Source organism: Microtus ochrogaster (genome assembly GCF_000317375.1).
Source record: "Microtus ochrogaster isolate Prairie Vole_2 chromosome 14 unlocalized genomic scaffold, MicOch1.0 chr14_random_1, whole genome shotgun sequence".
Taxonomy (NCBI): Eukaryota; Metazoa; Chordata; class Mammalia; order Rodentia; family Cricetidae; genus Microtus; species Microtus ochrogaster.
In genome coordinates, this window is record NW_004949096.1 from 29,218,190 (window position 1) to 29,237,290 (window position 19,101).

At 43.5% G+C, this 19,101-nt stretch overlaps 1 protein-coding gene across 1 annotated transcript in view; it reads left to right on the forward strand.

Annotated features, from left to right (window-relative positions):
- Positions 1-614: 614 nt before the first annotated feature.
- The window catches only part of Stard9 (StAR related lipid transfer domain containing 9), a gene marked incomplete at its 5' end in the record, with an annotated part of 52,037 nt that continues 33,550 nt past the window's right edge, over positions 615-19,101 (forward strand). The window contains 10 exons of the mRNA XM_026787860.1: positions 615-738; positions 4,062-4,131; positions 7,362-7,434; positions 7,757-7,824; positions 9,659-9,756; positions 10,111-10,320; positions 10,691-10,788; positions 12,313-12,390; positions 13,001-13,072; positions 15,498-15,677. Of these exons, the coding sequence (XP_026643661.1) occupies positions 615-738; positions 4,062-4,131; positions 7,362-7,434; positions 7,757-7,824; positions 9,659-9,756; positions 10,111-10,320; positions 10,691-10,788; positions 12,313-12,390; positions 13,001-13,072; positions 15,498-15,677 (1,071 nt within the window). The remainder of the gene's footprint in view (positions 739-4,061; positions 4,132-7,361; positions 7,435-7,756; positions 7,825-9,658; positions 9,757-10,110; positions 10,321-10,690; positions 10,789-12,312; positions 12,391-13,000; positions 13,073-15,497; positions 15,678-19,101) is intronic.

Below are 19,101 nucleotides of genomic sequence, written 5' to 3' on the forward strand. Positions count from 1 at the left end.
TCAGAAACAATTCAACCAACTAAGGACGAAGCATTCAAATATATGAGCCCATGGTGTATGGGCGCCGTTCTCATTCAAACCACAACCATCATCTATACCTCCTTCAAATAGTGCCACCAACTAGAGACCAAGTATTTAAATGCCTGATTCTATGGGGGAAATTTCTCATTCAAATCACAAGTGCATACTGCTTCTGCAGAGAAACCAAGCTTGATTTCCAGCATTCGTGTCTGGTGGTTCATAATCTAGTCTAGGGGATGGACTCATTCTGGCCTCTGAGAGCACCAACACTCACATATGCGTCCCCCATACAAATATTATAAAACAAACAAAACCCAGAACAACAAAGGATCATATTTGAAAGCCATTCAGACTACGTTAAAATAACCCGTTGAAAGTGAATCTCAAATTGGCACTGATGTTAGAAATGGGGAAATAGTGGTAACCAGAGGTCAGAACCTTGCTTTGCACTTATAGAAAGACACATAAGGGAGACCCTGGCTTGATTGAGGTCTTAAGTTTTTCAGAGCCAGAACAGGAATCCAGAACCTTTTGATTCTCAACCCATTGTTTTTCTTTCTTCCTTCACAGTCTAACTGTCTTCCCTTTTTTTCTGTGTCTCTAGCTTCCTGGAGATCTACAATGAACGGGTGAGAGATCTTTTGAAGCAATCCAGTCAAAATAAGTCCTATAGCTTGAGGGTCAGGGAGCACCCAGAGATGGGACCCTATGTCCAAGGTGAGCTCCTCTTCCCTGGAAATTGGAGAGCCAACTGAGGTGTAGAAATTCTCCTAATGTTCATCACTCACTCAGCCTGTGCAATGATTGAATTCTGTGTGCTGCTTACTGTACTGGACATTGGATGTATGCTGATAAGCAGATGTGACATGGCTCTGCCTTCACAGCCAAGCTTAAAATCTGGTGGAAGTGTCATAAGACAATTACACATTGTAATAAAGGATTATAAAGAAGTAGCTAGATACAGTGATTGAAAAGATCCCTGGAGCCAGGTGGCAGAGGCAGGCAGATCTCTGTGAGTTTGAGGCCAGCCTGATCTACAGAATGAGTTCAAGGAGAGCCAGAACTGATATACAGAGAAACTCTGTCTTGAAGAACAAAAACAAAGCAAAAACAACAAAGACAAAAAAGAAAGAAAAGACTCCTTGGGCTGGGCAGTTATGCTACACACTTAAAAATAAAAGATTTATTTATTTATTATGTATTCAGTGTTCTGCCTACATGTATCCCTGCAGGCCAGAAGAGGACACCAAATATCATTACAGATGGGTGTGAGCACATGTGGTTGCTGGGAATTGAACTCAGGACCTTTGGAAGAGCAGGCAAAGCTCTTAACCACTGAGCCATCTCTCCAGCCCTGCTACCCACTTTTAATCCCAACATTTGGGAGGCAGAGACAGGCTTCTGTAAGTTTGGGGCCAGCCTGGTCTACAGGGTGACTTCCAGGACAGCCAAGAAGCCAGAGCTACACAGAAATACCAAGGGACTTTGGAGGCTTAAATTTGCTGTTCTCCCTATAAGACATACCTATCCTCACTCTGCTCATCTTCCCAGGACTGGGTCCTGTGAGCCCTTCAGGCTTAGTGTCAATTGGTACCCGTCAGAAAAGCTTCCCTTGACACACACACAGGTTTGGTTGCCTACATCTACCATCTTCCAGGGGTCTTTTCTTTCTTCCCCTCTCCCAGTCAGGGTTCCTCTGTGTAGCTCTGGCTGTCTTGGCTGACCTGAAACTCGCTCTATAGACCAGGCTGCCCTTGAACTCAGAGATCCACCTGCCTCTGCTCCCTAAGTGCTGGGATTACAAGTGTGCACCACCATCTCCCTCCAATCCACCTATTCACCCCACTCCCTGGCCAGAATGCTCTTTCAAGGAGGAAGATTGTTCCCTTTTGTTGTGAGGTAGCTACTAGAGAAGACCACTTGGGCATAGGTTCAAACCAATAGAAAGTCTTTTTTTTTTTTTGAAAAAAGTAAAAAAAAAAGGGGGGGAGCTGGAGAGATGGCTCAGAGGTTAAGAGCACTTGCTGCTCTTTCAGAGGTCCTGAGTTCAATTCCCAGCAACCACATGTCACACTTTGAAAACACTCAGAAGCTGTAAGTGCTGGTTTAAATCCTGGTAAGGAGAGAAACATGAGAGCTCTTCTGAACAGGCATGGCTCATAGATGGCCAGTGGCAGTCACTAATATTGCTACCAAGTGTTTCTTCCCCATGGCAGCCTGGAAATAGTAATAAAAATGTCCCTCTTGATTTCCTTTTCCATATAAAGCAGTACTGTCAAATGGATATATCAGTGTTACATATTCCACATTTCAAACTGTTCCTTGCCCCTCTTCCTCCTTTTCCTCCTGTTTTTCTCTTTCCCCTTCCTCCCCTCCCTCCTCTCCAGAAATAGGAAGGAAAGCTCAGCACACCTCCACTTGATTCTTTACCAGTTTCCTCTGGAATTGTACTATCTTGTCTGTTAAGTCCTTGAAAATACCAGGCAGAGTTGCTTTAAAATCTGCCTGGTAATTCCAGCATCTCCATATTTCCTGGATATCTTTCATTTGTATTCCCAGGTCTACATGTATGCTTGGTTTGCTAATAAGATTTGTGCCAGACAGTATTTGTAAACCTGTTCTTAGGAACTGGTATCTCTCTTTTTTATACTAAGTTCCTATGAACATGAGGGATTAAGAAGTAGTGAGACTGAAGCTTAGCTGCAGTCTTCTCAAAGGCTTATTTACTTCCAACTCTACTTACTTTGTAGACCTTTGGGATTCTTCCTGTAAGTGAATGTCTAAGCAGCCATTATGTCTATAATCCCTGCACTCAGGATACTGAGGCAAGAGGATCGTCCTGAGTTAAAGAACAACCTGGGTAGAGCAAGATCCTGTTTGAAAAAGTAAGAAACAAAAATTGGAGGGGGATATTTGGGTTTGTTGTGGGCTACAGCCCTTGTCTTCACTCCTGGAAAGTTGCTAAAAAAAATCGATTGCAGCCACCCTTCTGCAATCCAGTCACTATTCAGATGACTCTGTCATTCTTTTTAGACATTTATTTAGCAGTAGGCAACAGACCCATGGCATTGTCTTGTTCCTAAGTCTCTGATAGTCTGCAGAGGCTCTCTAGCTCAAAGTTCCCATAAAGGTTTTCTTCATGTCCTTAGGACCCTTCCACTTGTCTCATGCCTTCCCGTTCTGTAATGGCGCATCCTATTCTTGCTGCATCCACAGAGCCCACCCTCACTGCTGCTCCAATTTGCTCAGCATTTTTGTTTGGCCTCGACTTCTGAGGCATTTGGTTGTAATGTGTTGTATAGTGTACAGTGTACTTTCATATTGTAAACTGTAAAAGGAGAGAGACATTTTGTATGCCAAACTGAGTCTGCCACCTTGTGGATAAAATATCACCTTCCTGTTGGGAATTTTGTGAGGGCCAACAATAATAAGTGAGGAGGAGGAGATTTCTTATAACTTCTATAGTAAAGCTGTGAGGAATTTTTTTGTGGTTTGCGTGGCCACTTCGTGAATTCTAAGCTAATCTTTGTGGAAATACGCTGGCCTTTCTAGAACCCATCACACCACCTGATGAGAGGTTTCAATACAGATTTATTAGTTTGTTCGATTCTAGCTTATGAAGTGATATAAGAATGATAAATGAAAGTGTGCTTGGGCACAGCTTTAGTCCAGCACTAGGAGGCAGGGGCAGGCGGGTCTACAAAGCAAGTTCTAGGACAGCTGAAGCTATTGTACAGCTAGGGCTGTTTTTGGAAACCCTTTCTCAAAAATTAAAAAACAAAGAGACACAGAGAGAAACATAATAAAACTTTAGAGATGACTGACTGGGTCTAGGGTCCTTGTCATTCCTGGGCCTACATGGGGGAAGGAGAGAAGTGGCTCCTGTGAACTGTCCTTTGACTGTGTGTGTGCACTGTGCTAGGCCTAATCCCAGCTCACATGGGGGAGAAGGTAAATAAAAAGAATGACAAAAGCCTACCAGAAATGGTTAGTTTACCAGAAGTTTCATTTGATTTCTTTTCTCCTCTCATAACTGACAGGTCTATCTCAGCATGTTGTTACCAACTACCCGCAAGTTATACAGCTCCTGGAGGAGGGGATAGCAAACAGGTAAACCAGGTTTGTTGTCGGGGTCTACAAAGGAGTCTGTTCTGGACATGATATTATAGGGCAGTACCATCGTCTCTCAGTTTGGCAAAGATAAAATGATTCATGAAACTTTTCTCCTAGCTTTCTGCAGTGTAAGGCTATAGGCATATGAAACTAGGAAGAGTAACTTAAGTGCCTGTGGTAGTTTGAATGTATTCGGGCCCCCATTATACAGGGAGTATACAGGGAGTGACACTGTTAGGAGGTGTGGCCTTGTTGGAGGAGGCTGGGTGACGCATGCCTTTAATCCAGACCTCCGGGTGGAATGGGCCACACCTGTTGGAATTGTGTCACTATGGGAGTGGACTTTGAGGTCTTTTTCTCAAGCTTCACTTAATGTAACAGTCAGTGGACTTCCTGTTGCCTCTGAGTGAGATATAGGGCTCACAGCTCAGGTACCATGTCTGCCTGCATGCTGCCAGGCTCCCTTTCATGATCATAGTGGACTAAACCTCTGAAACTGTAAGCAAGCCAACTCCATTAAATGTCTTCTTTTTTTAATATTTATTTATTATGTATACAATATTCTGTCTGTGTGTATGTCTGCAGGCCAGAAGAGGGCACCAGACCTCATTACAGGTGGTTGTGAGCCACCATGTGGTTGCCGGGAATTGAACTCAGGACCTTTGGAAGAGCAGGCAATGCTCTTAACCACTGAGCCATCTCTCCAGCCCCTAAATGTCTTCATTATGAGAGTTGCTGTGATCACATTGTCTCTTCACAGCCTTGGAAACTTACCTGAGACAGTGCCCCAGAAACTGCTGTGTACTGTGCTAACGCTTCATGTTCTCAGCTACTCTGAGTACCTGAGATATTACTAATAAACCCCTAGGCGGAAACTTTTCACTAGGAGAAAAAAATTATACTCTTGTATTTATGTTGTTAATACTAGGTCCTTTAACTGAAAAAAAGAAAAAAAAAACCAAAGGAAACATTTAAACTTAACATTGTAGTCTCAGAATTTCTTGGAATTCTCTTAGAAGAACTTACACCTGGTCTTCAGGATAAGATGAGCTCCTGAATCGTTAAGAGATAGGATTCTAGCTGGATGGTGCACATCAGGTGGAGCTCTGTGAGTTCAAGACCAGCTTGGTCTACATAGCAAGTTCCAGCTACATAGAGCTGGGGGTTGGGGATTTAGCTCAGTGGTAGAGCACTTGCCTAGGAAACACAAGACCCCTGGGTTCCGTCGTCAGCTCCAGGGAAGAAGAGGAAAAGAGAGAGACTGACTTTGTCTCAAAACGAAACAAAACAAAAAATGATCCAAGCATTGGAAAAGGTGAGGCAGGATTGTAAGTTTGAGACCTGCCTAGGCTATGCAGTGAATTTAAAGATCCAAATTCAATTTCCAGCACCCACTTGAAGGCTTGCAGCAGTCTGTACCTTCATTTCCAGGGCATCTTTTTTCTTTCTTAAATGTGAGTTTGTGTTTTACCATGGGTGTCTGGTCCCCTGGAACCAGAATTACAGAGAGTTGTGAGCTGCCATGTGGGTGCTGGGAATTGAACCTGAGTCCTCTGGAAGAGCAGTCAGTGCTCTCAACCACTGAGCCATCTCTGCAGTCCCTTCCAAGGCATCTGAAGCCTCTTCTGACCTTTTCAAACACCAGTATATATGTGGAACACATACATACATACTGGTAAAACACTCATACACATACAATAATTAAATAAATAAATTAAAAATTTTTTGAAAAAATAAAAAGGGGTTCGAGGAGCTGGGGATGTAGTTCTGTTGGTATAGCATTTGCCTGGGTATGACCCCTAGCACTGTAAAAGCCATGTGTGATGATGCACAGCTATAATCCTAACACTCAGAGAGGGAAGGACCATTGACCTAGATTTAGATAAAGGGGAGACTCAATGAATTTTGGGATTAACACTGGGATGGATTTCCAAGAGTGGCTGTGAGCTCCTCATTTAAACATGGCATCAGTGTAATTCAAGATCTCAGCTCCAAAGGCTTTTTTACGCTGCTGGATGAATATTCTGCTTTATTAGCTCTTTGTGAGGCTTCTTGAAGCACATTTACACCACACTTTTTTTTCTATGTGTGTGGCTGTTGGGTTTTTAAATATGTATTTGTTTATTAATTTATGTATTCATGTATGTGTATATATAGAAGTAAATGTTAGATGTCTTTCTCTACTGCCTGCCACCTTAGTTTTAAGTCAGGGCCTCTCACCAAATCTGAAACTCACTGATTGGCTAGACCTGTTGCCTAGCAAGCAGTCTGGGATCTTCCTGTCTCTCCCTCCCAGCATTGGAAAGTAGAGAAAAGATATCACGACTATGACACTCTTATTTAAAAAAAATTTAATTGGGGTGGCTTGCTTACAGTTTCAGAGGTTCAGTCCATTATCATCACTATGGAGAGCATGACAGCATGCAGACAGACGTGGTGCTGGAGTAGCTGAGAGCTACATCTTGCAGACAACAGGAAGTTACCTGAAAATCACACTGAGGGAAACATGAGCAAAAGAGACCTCAAAACCTGCCCCCACAGTGACACACTTCCTCCAACAAGGCCTCTAATAATGCCATTCTCTTTCGAGGCCATTTTCTTTCAAACCACCACACTCTGGATTTTTGCTTTTATAATTTCAAAACTGTTTTAATGTTAGCTAGTGTGACATCACTCTCCCTTTATTGTCAGTAACAGCACCTAGAGTGCTGCTTCTGCCTTCTTTGGACTACTTGAATTTCTTTTTTAAATGTATTCACTTTCAGCCGGGCGATGGTGGCGCACGCCTTTAATCCCAGCACTCGGGAGGCAGAGGCAGGCAGATCTCTGTGAGTTCGAGACCAGCCTGGTCTACAAAGCTAGTTCCAGGACAGGCTCCAAAGCCACAAAGAAACCCTGTCTCGAAAAACAAAAAAAAAAATCAAATAAATGTATTCACTTTCATATGTATTACTGTTTTGCTGGAATGTATGTGCACTACATGTGTGCTGTGTCCACAGAGGCCAGAAGAGGGTGTCTGATCCCTAGGCTTGCAGTTACAGATGGTTGTGAGCTGCCATGTAGGTTCTAGGGATTGAAATCAGGTTGTCAGGCTTGGTGGCAGGTGCTTTCACTCATTAAACCATCTCACTAACCTCAGTCCTAACATTTCTTACGTTCACATGGGTCCCTTAGGTCCACCATGCTTAAACAGTCCCTGTACTAACTGTCTTGCCTTGTATACACAGGATCACAGCAGCCACCCATGTTCATGAGGCCAGCAGCAGATCTCATGCCATTTTCACTATCCACTATGCACAGGTAGGTTGTTCCTTCTTACTGATTTCTCTCTTATGCCTCGTGATTACTTTCTTATATTCATTACTTTCTTTCCTCCTACTTTTATGCTTACATGTTCTCTGATACAATTGACTTCTTCAGTGTCTTCCTCTTATCTTTTGCTCATAACGGTTCAGAATATGTCCACACTTAGTTCAGTTATGGGTCTGGTGATTTCAGTGAGAGGATGCTAATCAGACAGTGTGTGCTCGTCTGATGTGGAACTTGGCACACGGTTAGGACAGTATCCCAGGGGGAATGCAGATCATTCTGGATGACAACTTGAAACGGTCTTTGTTTTTAGGTAACGCTACAGAACAACCTCTCCTCAGAGACTGCCAGCAAGATCAACCTTGTGGACCTAGCAGGCAGGTAATTGGGATTTCAAAGCCAGGGAGAATTATTGTTCCCTTGACAGTGACCTGCTCCTTGACCACCTTACATGAGATAGGCATGATCCTGGGTTTGCCTTGCTTGAATGTTTTAATCATCCTGAGATTATAAAAGAAGGAATTCTTGAATGCTAGCTTGAAAGTCAGAAACTGGGAAATTCCTCCATATCCTGGGTTCTTAGTCTGAACTGCCTGTTGGGACCTTTTAAAATTCCCCAAGCACACCAGGTGGTGGTGGCAAACGCCTTTAATCCCAGCACTTGAGAGGCAGAGGAAGAGGCAGGTGAATCTCCGAGCTAGAAGCTAGCCTGGTCTACAGAGTGAGTACTAGGACAGCCAGGCCTGCACAGAGAAGCCCTGTCTTTTTGACAAAAAAAACACAGAATTAGAACAACTGTCCTATGAAGTAAACTGAATTAATATATTTTTTCCATCAATTTAATATCAATTATATATAGCTATATACACTACTTTACTTTTTTCTGCCTTTTTTTTTTCTCAAGACAAGGTTTTTCTGTGAAACAGTCCTGGCTGTCCTGGAACTCACTCTACAGACCAGGGTGGCCTCAAACTCACAGGGATCCACCTGCATCTGCCTCTTGAGTGCTGGGATTAAAGGTGTGTGCCACCACCACATGGCAAAGTTTTTTAAAAGCTACTGTGCTTTAAGTTATTAGGAGTAAATATTCATACTGTATTTATATTGTAGCTAAATATGTATTTAGGATGAAGAAAAATTTGAGAATAATGTATATGATAACATAAGGCAAATTTTCTCAATTTAGAATTTCAAAAGAAACAGTAACAGCACTCTGTTAAGAACCGAGCATGAAGGTATGGTGGGCACTGGGGGCTTTCAGTGGTAGAGTGCACTTACCTATATGCACTAAGGCCAGGGTTTAGCCCTAGCACAGCAATGGGGTAGGGGCTGAGGAAGCTAAGGCCTGTCTGAAAATATATCAGCTAATCAAACGTGGAAATTTTTACTACTTTTCATTACTCTAAGAATGATTTTTGAGGTGGGCATGATAGTTACATATCTTTAATCCCAGCACCCAGGAAGTAGAGTCAGGTTGATCTCTGTGAGTTCTTGACTAGTTTGCGTTAAATAATGAGACCCTGTTTTAAAAAACAAACTAAAAAGAGGGATAGAATTTTGAAACAGTTTATGCACAGATACTATCATTAAGCCATCAAAATGTGAATTTAAACCAAGTCTTTACCTGTGAGAAACTGCTATCATCAGTACCGTAGATAGATGGACATTTTTTCCTGTGAGAGACTTCTACATCAGTACCTAGATAGATGGGCATCTTTACCTGTGAGAGACTGTTATCATCAGTACTGTAGAGATGGACATCTTTACCTGTGAGAGACTGTTATCATCAGTACCGTAGATAGATGGGCATCTTTACCTGTGAGAGACTGCTATCATCAGTACTGTAGATGGGCATTGTTTGACCTCAGGTGCTCTGGCAATTCCCCCTAAAAAAATGACTAGCAAGATTTCCAGAGGGGGCCTGTGAGGAGGCAGGTAGTCTAATGGTCTTATATCCCCTACCGGGACTCTGCTGACCTGACTTCTGAAGGAGAGCCTCGGAGGCAACTACAGACAATCGTAGTTGCCAGGAAGTGGGATGCTGGATCTGCTTCTGCTTGCATCCAGAAAGAAGAAAAGTTTTTGAGGATAATGACACAGGAAAGAGTTACATAAGGGAAACTGATTCTATGGATCTATTACAAATGATGTGCCCAAAACATTGTAGGATAGTGTCCTGTTTGCTATATTTTTTACTTTTTTTGGTCTGTTTTAGTGAGAGAGCAGATCCTAGTTACTGCAAGGACCGGATTACTGAAGGTGCTAATATCAACAAGTCCCTTGTGACTCTGGGAATTGTCATCTCCACTTTAGGTATTTTACTGATGGACTCGGGGTAATTGGAGTGGGGAGGGAGACTTTGGGATAACTCATAGTATTTTCATCTTGCCATAATAGGGTAACACAAGATTATTTTTTGATAAGGTCACTTTTTGGTTTGAGCATGAAAACCTGGTGGTTTTAGAATACAAGTAACCATCATTCTAGAATCACGTTGAAACAGTCTATATCCTGAGTCCAAAGTCTGATGTAAACTCAGACTTAAAGCCTCCTGTCACATGCAGAAAGAGTATGATACTCGCTCTAAGTTCTGTAGTCGTTTTGTTTATGTATTTGCTTCATAATTCCTTCTGTATTCTACTTCTGTTTTTTTTTTAACCTATCAAGCCCAGAACTCCCAAGTGTTCAGCAGCTGCCAGAGCCTCAGCAGTGCAGCCAGCAGTGGGGGTGACAGTGGGATCCCTAGCACTACATCTGGGAGCAGCAGTGGAGGGGCATCTGTGAGGAGGCAGTCTTACATCCCATACCGGGACTCTGTACTGACGTGGCTGCTGAAGGAGAGCCTCGGAGGCAACTCCAGAACCATCATGGTTGCCAGTAAGTGTCATGCTGGATCTGCTTCTGTTTGGAGCTAGTATTGGGCATAAAAATATACTGATTCCTAATGTTCCTCAGTCTCTCAAGAGTGTCTCATGCAGTGAAGACATTAGCAGTAAGACTAGAAGTAAGAGCTGAGGCAGGCAGTGATGGTGCACGTCTTTAATCTCAGCACTCAGGAGGCAGAGGCAGGCGGATCTCTGTGAGTTGGAGGCCAGCCTGGTTTACAAGACTTAGTTCCAGGCAGCCAGGGCTGTTACACAGAGAAACCCTGTCTCTGAAAACCAAATAAAAAGGAGAAAAAGAAGAAATAAGAGCTGGGCTGGAAGGGCCCATCAGTGTATTTCTCAGCTCTGTCCTTCTGTCTCAGCTGTGTCCCCTGCACACACCAGCTACAGTGAGACCATGAGTACGCTGAGATACGCATCCAACGCCAAAAACATCATCAACAGGCCACAGGTGAACGAGGTAAGGCTTCATGGGACGTCCTTGCCTGACACAGTTTGTAGTTCTCCTTATTGTTTTCTCTGTTTCTTTCTCATTTGTCATAGTTAGCTTCTTCTCTGTTGTGGTAAAATATTGAAGAAGAGCAACCTGGGAGAAAAGGTGCATCTGCCACTCTTCTGTCGCTGTGGTCAACACCATGATCAAGGCAACTTACAGAAGAAAGGGTTTATTTGGGGCTTATGATCCCAGAGGGTTAGCGTTCATGATGGTGGAGTAGATGTAGAACTTACATCTCAATCTCATGCAGGAGACAGAGAGAACTAGCTAGAAATGGCATTGAAGCCTCAAAACCCACTCACAGTGACATATTTCCTCTAGCAAGGCCACACCTACTAGTCCTCCCCAAACAGCCATCAACTAAGGACCAAATATTCAAATGTCTATAACTTATGGGGCATGTCTTTTTCAGAACTCCACCAAAGAGTTATCCACAGCATACAGATTACAGCCCATCATCTTGGGAAGCTGAGATAGGAACTTGGATCAACTCTGCTTGTTGGCTTTTCCTCCATGGCTCATTCACCTTGATTTTTTTTTATACAGCCTAGGACCAGCTACCTAGAAGTGGCACTGTCTACAACAGTCAGCTTGACCCTCCCCATCAATCATTAAGCAAGAAAACACTCCACAGGATTACATATAGGCCAGGCTGATAGTTCCAGTTTACCAGGTGACTGGCTTGTGTCAAGTTGACAAAACACTAATGAGCATTGTTTTCATCCAGACTTGTATTCTGCAAATGATGCTCTTTTCTCCCAATGTAGTCTCTGCCTTTCACTGATCTCTCTACTGTTATCAACAAATAATTTTATGAATAACTTCCTTCAGTCATTTCTTTACAGCCATTCCTCTTAGAGCCCTAGTGTATGACTGTCACTCTAAGAAAAGTCATTTGGAAGCTTCTGTTTGATGCTTTTATTTTTAATTGATAGTGATAATTGTGCCTGAGTTTTATTATATAAATTGAAGTTGACTTCTCTTTTGGATTAAACCGGGAGCAGGAAGAAATTGTTTCGAAAACTGAGTAATGATAGGAACATTGCAAATGTTTCTTACTTCTTGGAGATTCAGTGAAAAGTTTCAGGGCAGGGGGCATAGCTGGGGAACAGACATACCTAAAGCACCTAGGGGCTGTTTTCAAAGGCAGTATGATTAGGCATGTATCAGATTTAGTCATCATATAGGACGATTAGCATTTATGAGCTTCCTTGGCCTGCTCTAAGGTGATGATTTTCAAAGCTCATATGCAAAAGAAACACCTGACTAGTTTGTGAGATATAGTTGAGCCCTAACCCTCAAGAATTGCTTTCTGGGGTGGGGCCAGAGTTTGCATTTATTACAAGTTCTTGGATGAAGCTGATACTGTGGGTCCTGGGATTATACTTTGAGAAGTCACTCCCAAAGAATAACACTTCTCCAACTAGCACTTCACAGCAGTTTGGGACCTAGTATGAGCCAGTGGTGACTGAGTTCTCTTTGTTTCAGGATGCGAGTGTGAAGCTCATCCGAGATCTCAGGGAGGAGATTGATAGGCTGAAAGCCATGCTGCTGAGCTTTGAACTGGTATGTGGTAGCCAAAACTCTTCCGTGTTCTAATGGCGGATGGTCTTGTCCCTTGAACACCTGGGGCTTGTCATACTCCGTGTGTTCAAGTTTTATGTTATTGTGTGTTTGTGTGACCAGGGGTGCACACATTCATGCAGAGGTCAGAGGACAACTTTCCAGGTTGGTTCTCTCCGCCCACGTTGGGCTCTAGGCTCTTCCTCAGGTAGCTGACCTCGCAGAGCAGGTGCTCCCACCGGCTGAGCCCTCTCTTCACGTTTGCAGTTGGCAGGGACGGAACAAAGGCAGAAGGATGTCCTGATTTTTCTGTGCAGTTTCAGATGAGCTGCATGCCTTCTAGTATCATCTCATGTCTAGATAACATTGGCCTTACTGGCTTTGCCCTCTGTGGAGACAGATACGGGAATTGGGTCCTGGAGAAAATTTTATTTTAATTCTCCTTTGTATTCATATGAGCCCAAATACTAACTGCTCCTGACTTATTTCTAATTTTGGTGGTGAAGTCTATACTTTTATCTATACTTTATCCTTCTCAAGTGTATATAATGGAACTTATTTGTAGTCGATACTGAGAAAACATCAGAACTGACCACCCCCCTTCTCTGTGCAGAGGAACTTCCGCCCATTAAATGATGATCTGGATGAAAGCCTGAAGGAGGTGGTCCTCCGGAATGACCTGAAGGTGGGTATGTTTGTTTAGTGGACCCAGTTGAACTTTCCAGTATCCTGGAGATAAGTTTGATCTTTCCAGGTATTCCTCACGTAGGTGGGGCAGAGAGGATCTGTCTAGTTCAGAGATCATTTTTCTTCCCATTGAGGCTTGATGGTAAATGGCTTTCTTTGTATTTATCTTCTCGGGTTCATGACAGCTTCTTTTGGATAGTGTGAGTAGCCTAGAAAAATTCATTTTTTTCTTTTTTTGATACAGGGTTCTCTGTAGCTTTGGAGCCCGTCCTGGAACTAGCTCTGTAGACCAGGTTGGCCTCAAACTCACAGAGATCCACCTGCCTCTGCCTCCCGAGTGCTGGGATTAAAGGCGTGCACCACCACCGCCTGGCTGAAAAAATGATTTTCTAGTCAGCAAATCTAGTAAATTTTCTAGTCAGATAACTAGCATGTATTCACAGATTGAGCACTTCGAGTGAAGGTTCAAGGGATACAAGAGTCTTTACTCAGGTGGCCACAGACCACTTGGATACACAGGTTGCTGTGCTTCACAAGGTGTCTGATAAGGAAGAAATCATTATACCTGTCATTTCTGGAGCAGCTGTCCTATGCTGGAAAGCAGAGAACAGGTTTGAGCTAGACTTTGAAAGACTGATAGAGAGGAAGAGGGGCGCTTCGCATGAGGGGAAGATGACATAAGCAAAGCCGTGGAATGGGAGAGTGATGTGAGACAGTGACAGTGTACACACATGTGCTGCAGGGAAGACAGTGTTCATCAAGGAGAGTTGTGAACAGAAGGTGAAAGCCATTAATGAAAAATTTAAATAATTTTGCTAGAATATTTTAAATACTTGTATCTGAATTTTGTGTATTTTCCTAAATATTTCCCTTATGAGAAAATTGCTTTCCTAAATCTAATTTTTTCTGAGTGTTCTTAGTTCTTCTATTCCCAGGATAAGTCTTCTGCATACATTTCCGTTTCTAGCAAAAGGAAGCAAAGATCTTGAATTTAACATGGTTCCCTCATGTCCCTCAGTCCTTAACCTAAGGACGCTAGGTTTTGATACATTTACTTTTAAAACTCTGAGGGACCCACAAGAGTGGAGAGAGACAGGACAGGGTGAATGAGACTGAATAGGAGCAGAAAAAAGAAATGAAACCCTGTGTTCCTGGCATTTAGTAATTATTCAGTACTTTATCATTTATTGCTGCAATTTTATTATTACATGTCTTTAGTCAAGTTCCATAGAGCCTGGTCGGATTCCTCTCAGTGTTTTGTGTACCTTTGAGCCAGGTGCAGACTTAATGTAACTCAAGGTGATACATATATGGGAAGAAATGTTAGGTCAGAAGAGGAACCCTGAAAACGGAGCACATAAGAATAAGAAGCAGAGGTGGGCAGTGTCACCCACCTTTGATCCCAACACTTGAGGCAGAGGCAAGTGGATCTCTGGGTTCAAGTCCAGCCTGGTCTACAGAATGAGTTCCAGGACAGCCAGGGCAACACAAAGAACATTGTCTCAAAAAAATCAAACAAAAGAAAAAAACAATGCAGGAAGGGTAATTGTAAGTAAGTATTGATGTCTGAGAAGCATCAATTAATTGAAATAACATCTTGTGTTAGGTTTCTGTTGCTGTGAGTTAGAGCTACCTGAGAGGAAGAAAGGTTAGTTTGGGGCTGAGGGCATTGCTCAGTGGGTAAGAAATCTTGCTGTACAAACATGAGGACCTGAGTTCAGTTCCACAGAACCCATGTAAAAAGCCAGGTAGAATAAGATTACCATGACCTCTCTGGCTTCTGCATCTAGTCACACCTGTGCACACACAGAACACATAACTGAACAATGGAAGTGGAAGAAGTGCACACATCCAATCACGTACAGACTCTGAGTTTTCACAGATTATAGGTTTCCATGATCCATAGTTGCTGGCCCATTGCTGCAGGCCTGTGGTAAGGGAACATAATGCAACAAAGTAATTACTTCATGGCAGTTGGGACATGGGAAGGGAGGCAGGAAGGAGCCACAGACATGCTACATCTTTCTAAGGCATACTTCCTGTGACCTACTTCCTCCAATTAGGTCCCACCTACTAAATTTCCATCGCCTCTGAAAACAATGACACCAGCTGGGGACCAAGTCTTTAAAACGGGAGCCTGTGAGGCATTTCATGTCCAAACCACGACACATTCATTTTTTTTTTCTAGTTAAAAGAACAATGTATGCTCATTGAAGAAAAATGTAAGCATTTATTGAAGGAGCTTCCGTTTATGAAAGTAATACTTGCTTATTGACGAAAGCTTAAAACACAGGAAGCACTCACAGATGAGAAGGTACAGGGGCCTCTCTAGGGCGCATGAGGAATGAAAGACTGGGCAACGGTGAGAGTGGACTCAGTCTGCTCCCTACACAGGGAGTCTATCGTCTCTTGTCCCTCTGCAGATGGATCAGCTGGCTCGAGAGTGGGCACAGAAGTGGAATGACTGGCAGGCCATCATGGAGCATTACGGTGTGGACATCAACAGGAGGAGGGCTCGGGTGGTCATCGACTCCAGCCTGCCACACCTGATGGCTTTGGAAGACGATGTGCTCAACACAGGTGTTGTGCTTTATCACCTCAAGGTGAGGAGGCTGGTGCAGCTCCCCCTTCCTGAGCGCTGGCCCAAAGTGAAGGGAGGAAACCTGACGTCATAGCCATGTTCTTAGGGATCAGACCAAGGGCTCAGAGCTGCCTTAGGACTTGTGCTCAGGAATCTGATCCAGCCACAGGTGGGGCTTGTTTGGGTTTGTGCAAAAGGCTAGAGGAAGCCAGAAATCAGAATGATTATTTGTTTTCAACTGCTGCCGATGCTTTCCTGTAACTCATTTATTTCTGTGCCTGAATTTCTTCATGTTAAGGTAAGAATGGAACCTCTTACATTGCTTTTCTGGCTTCCTGGAGCACAGGAGTGCAATAAGGAGAGCAGAATCCTAACCTCAGAAATATAATTAGCTGAGAAGAGTGCCCTGTGCCTGCAGTCCCTGCTGCTCAGGAAGGTGACCCAGGAAGCTCCTTTGAGTCTGAGGCCAGTTTATTTCTGAAGAAGACAATGTCAGAACTTCTAAACTACAAATACAGGCTGCTTAAACATGGGCAAATTCAAGAGACTAGAAAGTTTTTTTTCTCGCACTGTCTTTCATTCAACCTGGGAATCAACAAGGACAAATGCCTCCCCTCTGTCCACCCCCATCTCCATCGCAGCACTTCCTAAAGAAGAAACAGAGGAAGCAGAACGCATGAGGGAGGGTCTAAGGAACTGGTGGTAAGGGGGTGATGATAAGCATTCATCTAGAAAAAGTCAAGTAAAAGTCTAGGCTCTCCAAACAAGAGCCCTGGCCAGCCCTCATTTCCAAATGGATAATTTGAAGAGTTGACAACCTGCCTATCCCCTTCAAAAATGATCTTTAGTCCTGTGGATGGCAAAACACATTTCACATGGCCAATATTCCTGTACTTACAGAAGCTTCAGTTCTGTTCTCATTAATGTCTACAGAAGACATTATAAAAGCACAAATAAAAGTAGGGGATATGTGCATTGCTGCCATCTCTGGAGGAATCAGGCTGTTTGCCTGGGATATTTGGAAAGATGTTAGCCAAGCTCCTCGGTGTGCATGGATAAGTAAGTCCTTTGAGCACTCAGGTGGAAAGCTCAAGTAATTTACTTTCTGGTGTGCATTGCATTTTACATACGTTGTCTCGGTGAAATGCTTCAGGCAGAAGTGCTTGCCTAATTTATCTTAACACATCTAAATACCAGAAACTAATTAGATCTTTTCATCATTCAGAACCATAGGGAGAGCTTAGGGATCAGGAGAGACCAGATCTGTTCAAATGTCACCATCTGGGTGGAACTTTTCTGAATCACTGATGGAATCTGGAGTGAGGAGAGGAAGTGAGATGTGAGGTGGGAAAGCTTGTGGTAGCAGCAGAGGGTTAAGAGCCACGGCTACGTTTGAATCTTAGACCTGGAGGCAGGGTTGTTAATTCTCATTTAGTGAGTTCAGAGCCTCCCTGCTCCTTGGTGAATCGGTAGACCAGTGAAGCGACATTTTAGTTAATTTCTAATTCTGGCATTTCTGTACTTTATGGACCCATATTCTTTTTTGTTCTTGTTTTATGTTTTTTATTTTATGGGTGTTTTTCTTGTATGTAGGCCTGTGTAGCCTGTGTGTGCCCGATGCTCACAGAGGTAATGTGGGGACATTGGATCACCTGGTACGGGAGTAAACAGACAGTTGTGAGCTGCGTGGGTGCTGAGAGTTGAACTTAGGCCCTGGGGAAAAAACAGCAGCCAGTGCTCTTAATCTCTGAGCCATCTCTTCAGCCCCAGCTCCATATTATTATGATTTGTTTTGATTGTGGCTTAAATAACTACACAATAATAGTGATCCAAGAGTCTTTACATTTTTATTTAGTTGCTTACTTGGTCACAGACCTGAAACTAGTCCCTTGGTAATACACTGCCAGCAATTTTCTCTTGGGCCACATTGGAAAGCTCCTCGGTGGGACAGGAAGAGTGGATAGAGCAGAGAGGGCTGGTTCCTTGTGATGCATTTGGGTCACCAACTGCCCGTGGAAAGAGGCAAAAGTAAGAACAGCAAACAAAGGGCCACCGAAGTGCTTGTTATATGAGAGCTCATCGCCTTTCTGTCATAATTTCACGATATTGTGGCCCTTATCCTTTTGGGGGAATGTACTCTACCATCAAGAGTCCCTAAATTAACATGAAGAGTTTTAACCTATTGTATTAGTTAGGGTTCTTCAGAGAAATAAAACTGATAAAATGGGAGTGTGGAGGGGGAATTTATTAGAGTGGCTTAGAGCTGGTCAAACAGTGGCAGCCTCCCAGAAGAATCCAGTAGTTGTTCAGTCCACAGGGACTCATTTGGTCTTAAGTCTCCATTGGAATCCTGAAGAAGTAGGTTGTAACACCAGGGAAGGAATGCTTTAGCAGCAGAGCAGATGGGCTTGCCAGCAGGAGTGAGGACAAGCAAGCAAAAAGCCAAGGAGCTTCTTTCCATGTCCCTTGATAAAGGCTGACACCAGAAGGTGTGGCCCAGATTTAGAGTGTGTCTTGGTTATTATTCTGTTGCTCTGAACAGACACCATGACCAAGGCAACTTATTTTAAAAAATCATTTAATTGGGGGCTTCCTTATGTTTTCAGAGGGTTAGTCCATGACCCTCAGGCAGCAGGCAGGCAGATAGGCATGGCACTGGGGCAGTAGCCAAGAGCTCACATCTGATCTAAAAGTTGCAAAGTTGAAAAAGTTAAAGACTAGGCCTGGTGTGAGCTTTTAAAATGTCAAAACCCAGTGATATACCTCCTCTGAAAAGTCCATACTTCTTAATCCTTCCCTAACAGTTCCACTAACTGGGGGTTCAGCATTCAACATGATAATGTGGGCACCATTCTCATTCAGACCACCACAGGGTGAGTCTTCTCACCTCAAAGAAGAATTTCCTTGGCTGCGTCCTAAAACCCTGTGCCCAGCTGCTGGGGTTTTGGTGGTTTCCAGATATAGTCAAGTCGACAACCAAGATCAGCCATCATACTCCTCCCTAGGCCGTGTTGGTAGAGGCTGGCAACTATTGACTTGTATTCAGGGAGGAGAGGGAGAGGGGCATAGGGCAAACCAGAACTTCATTGTTCCCAGGATTCTTCTCACATGCTGTCTTGGGAAACCTACGAGGTCTCCCTGTTCTTGTTCCTGAAAGTGTGGCCTAGTGGTGATTTCAGGCACTTAGAAAACCTCCCACTTAGGGCAGTGTTATGGTGAGGCTAAAAAAACATGGGCTGGGGGTTCAGAGACCTGAGCTGTAGCCACAGCTTTCCTACTTAGCAAATGGGTTTTCTAGGCAATTTACTTCCTTATGAGCTTCAGATTTCTGGCCTATAATACGGATACAGTAAGCGGGGCAGTGGTGGCGCACGCCTTTAATCCCAACACTAGGGAGGCAGAGGCAGGCAGATCTCTGTGAGTTCAAGGCCAGCCTGGTCTACAGA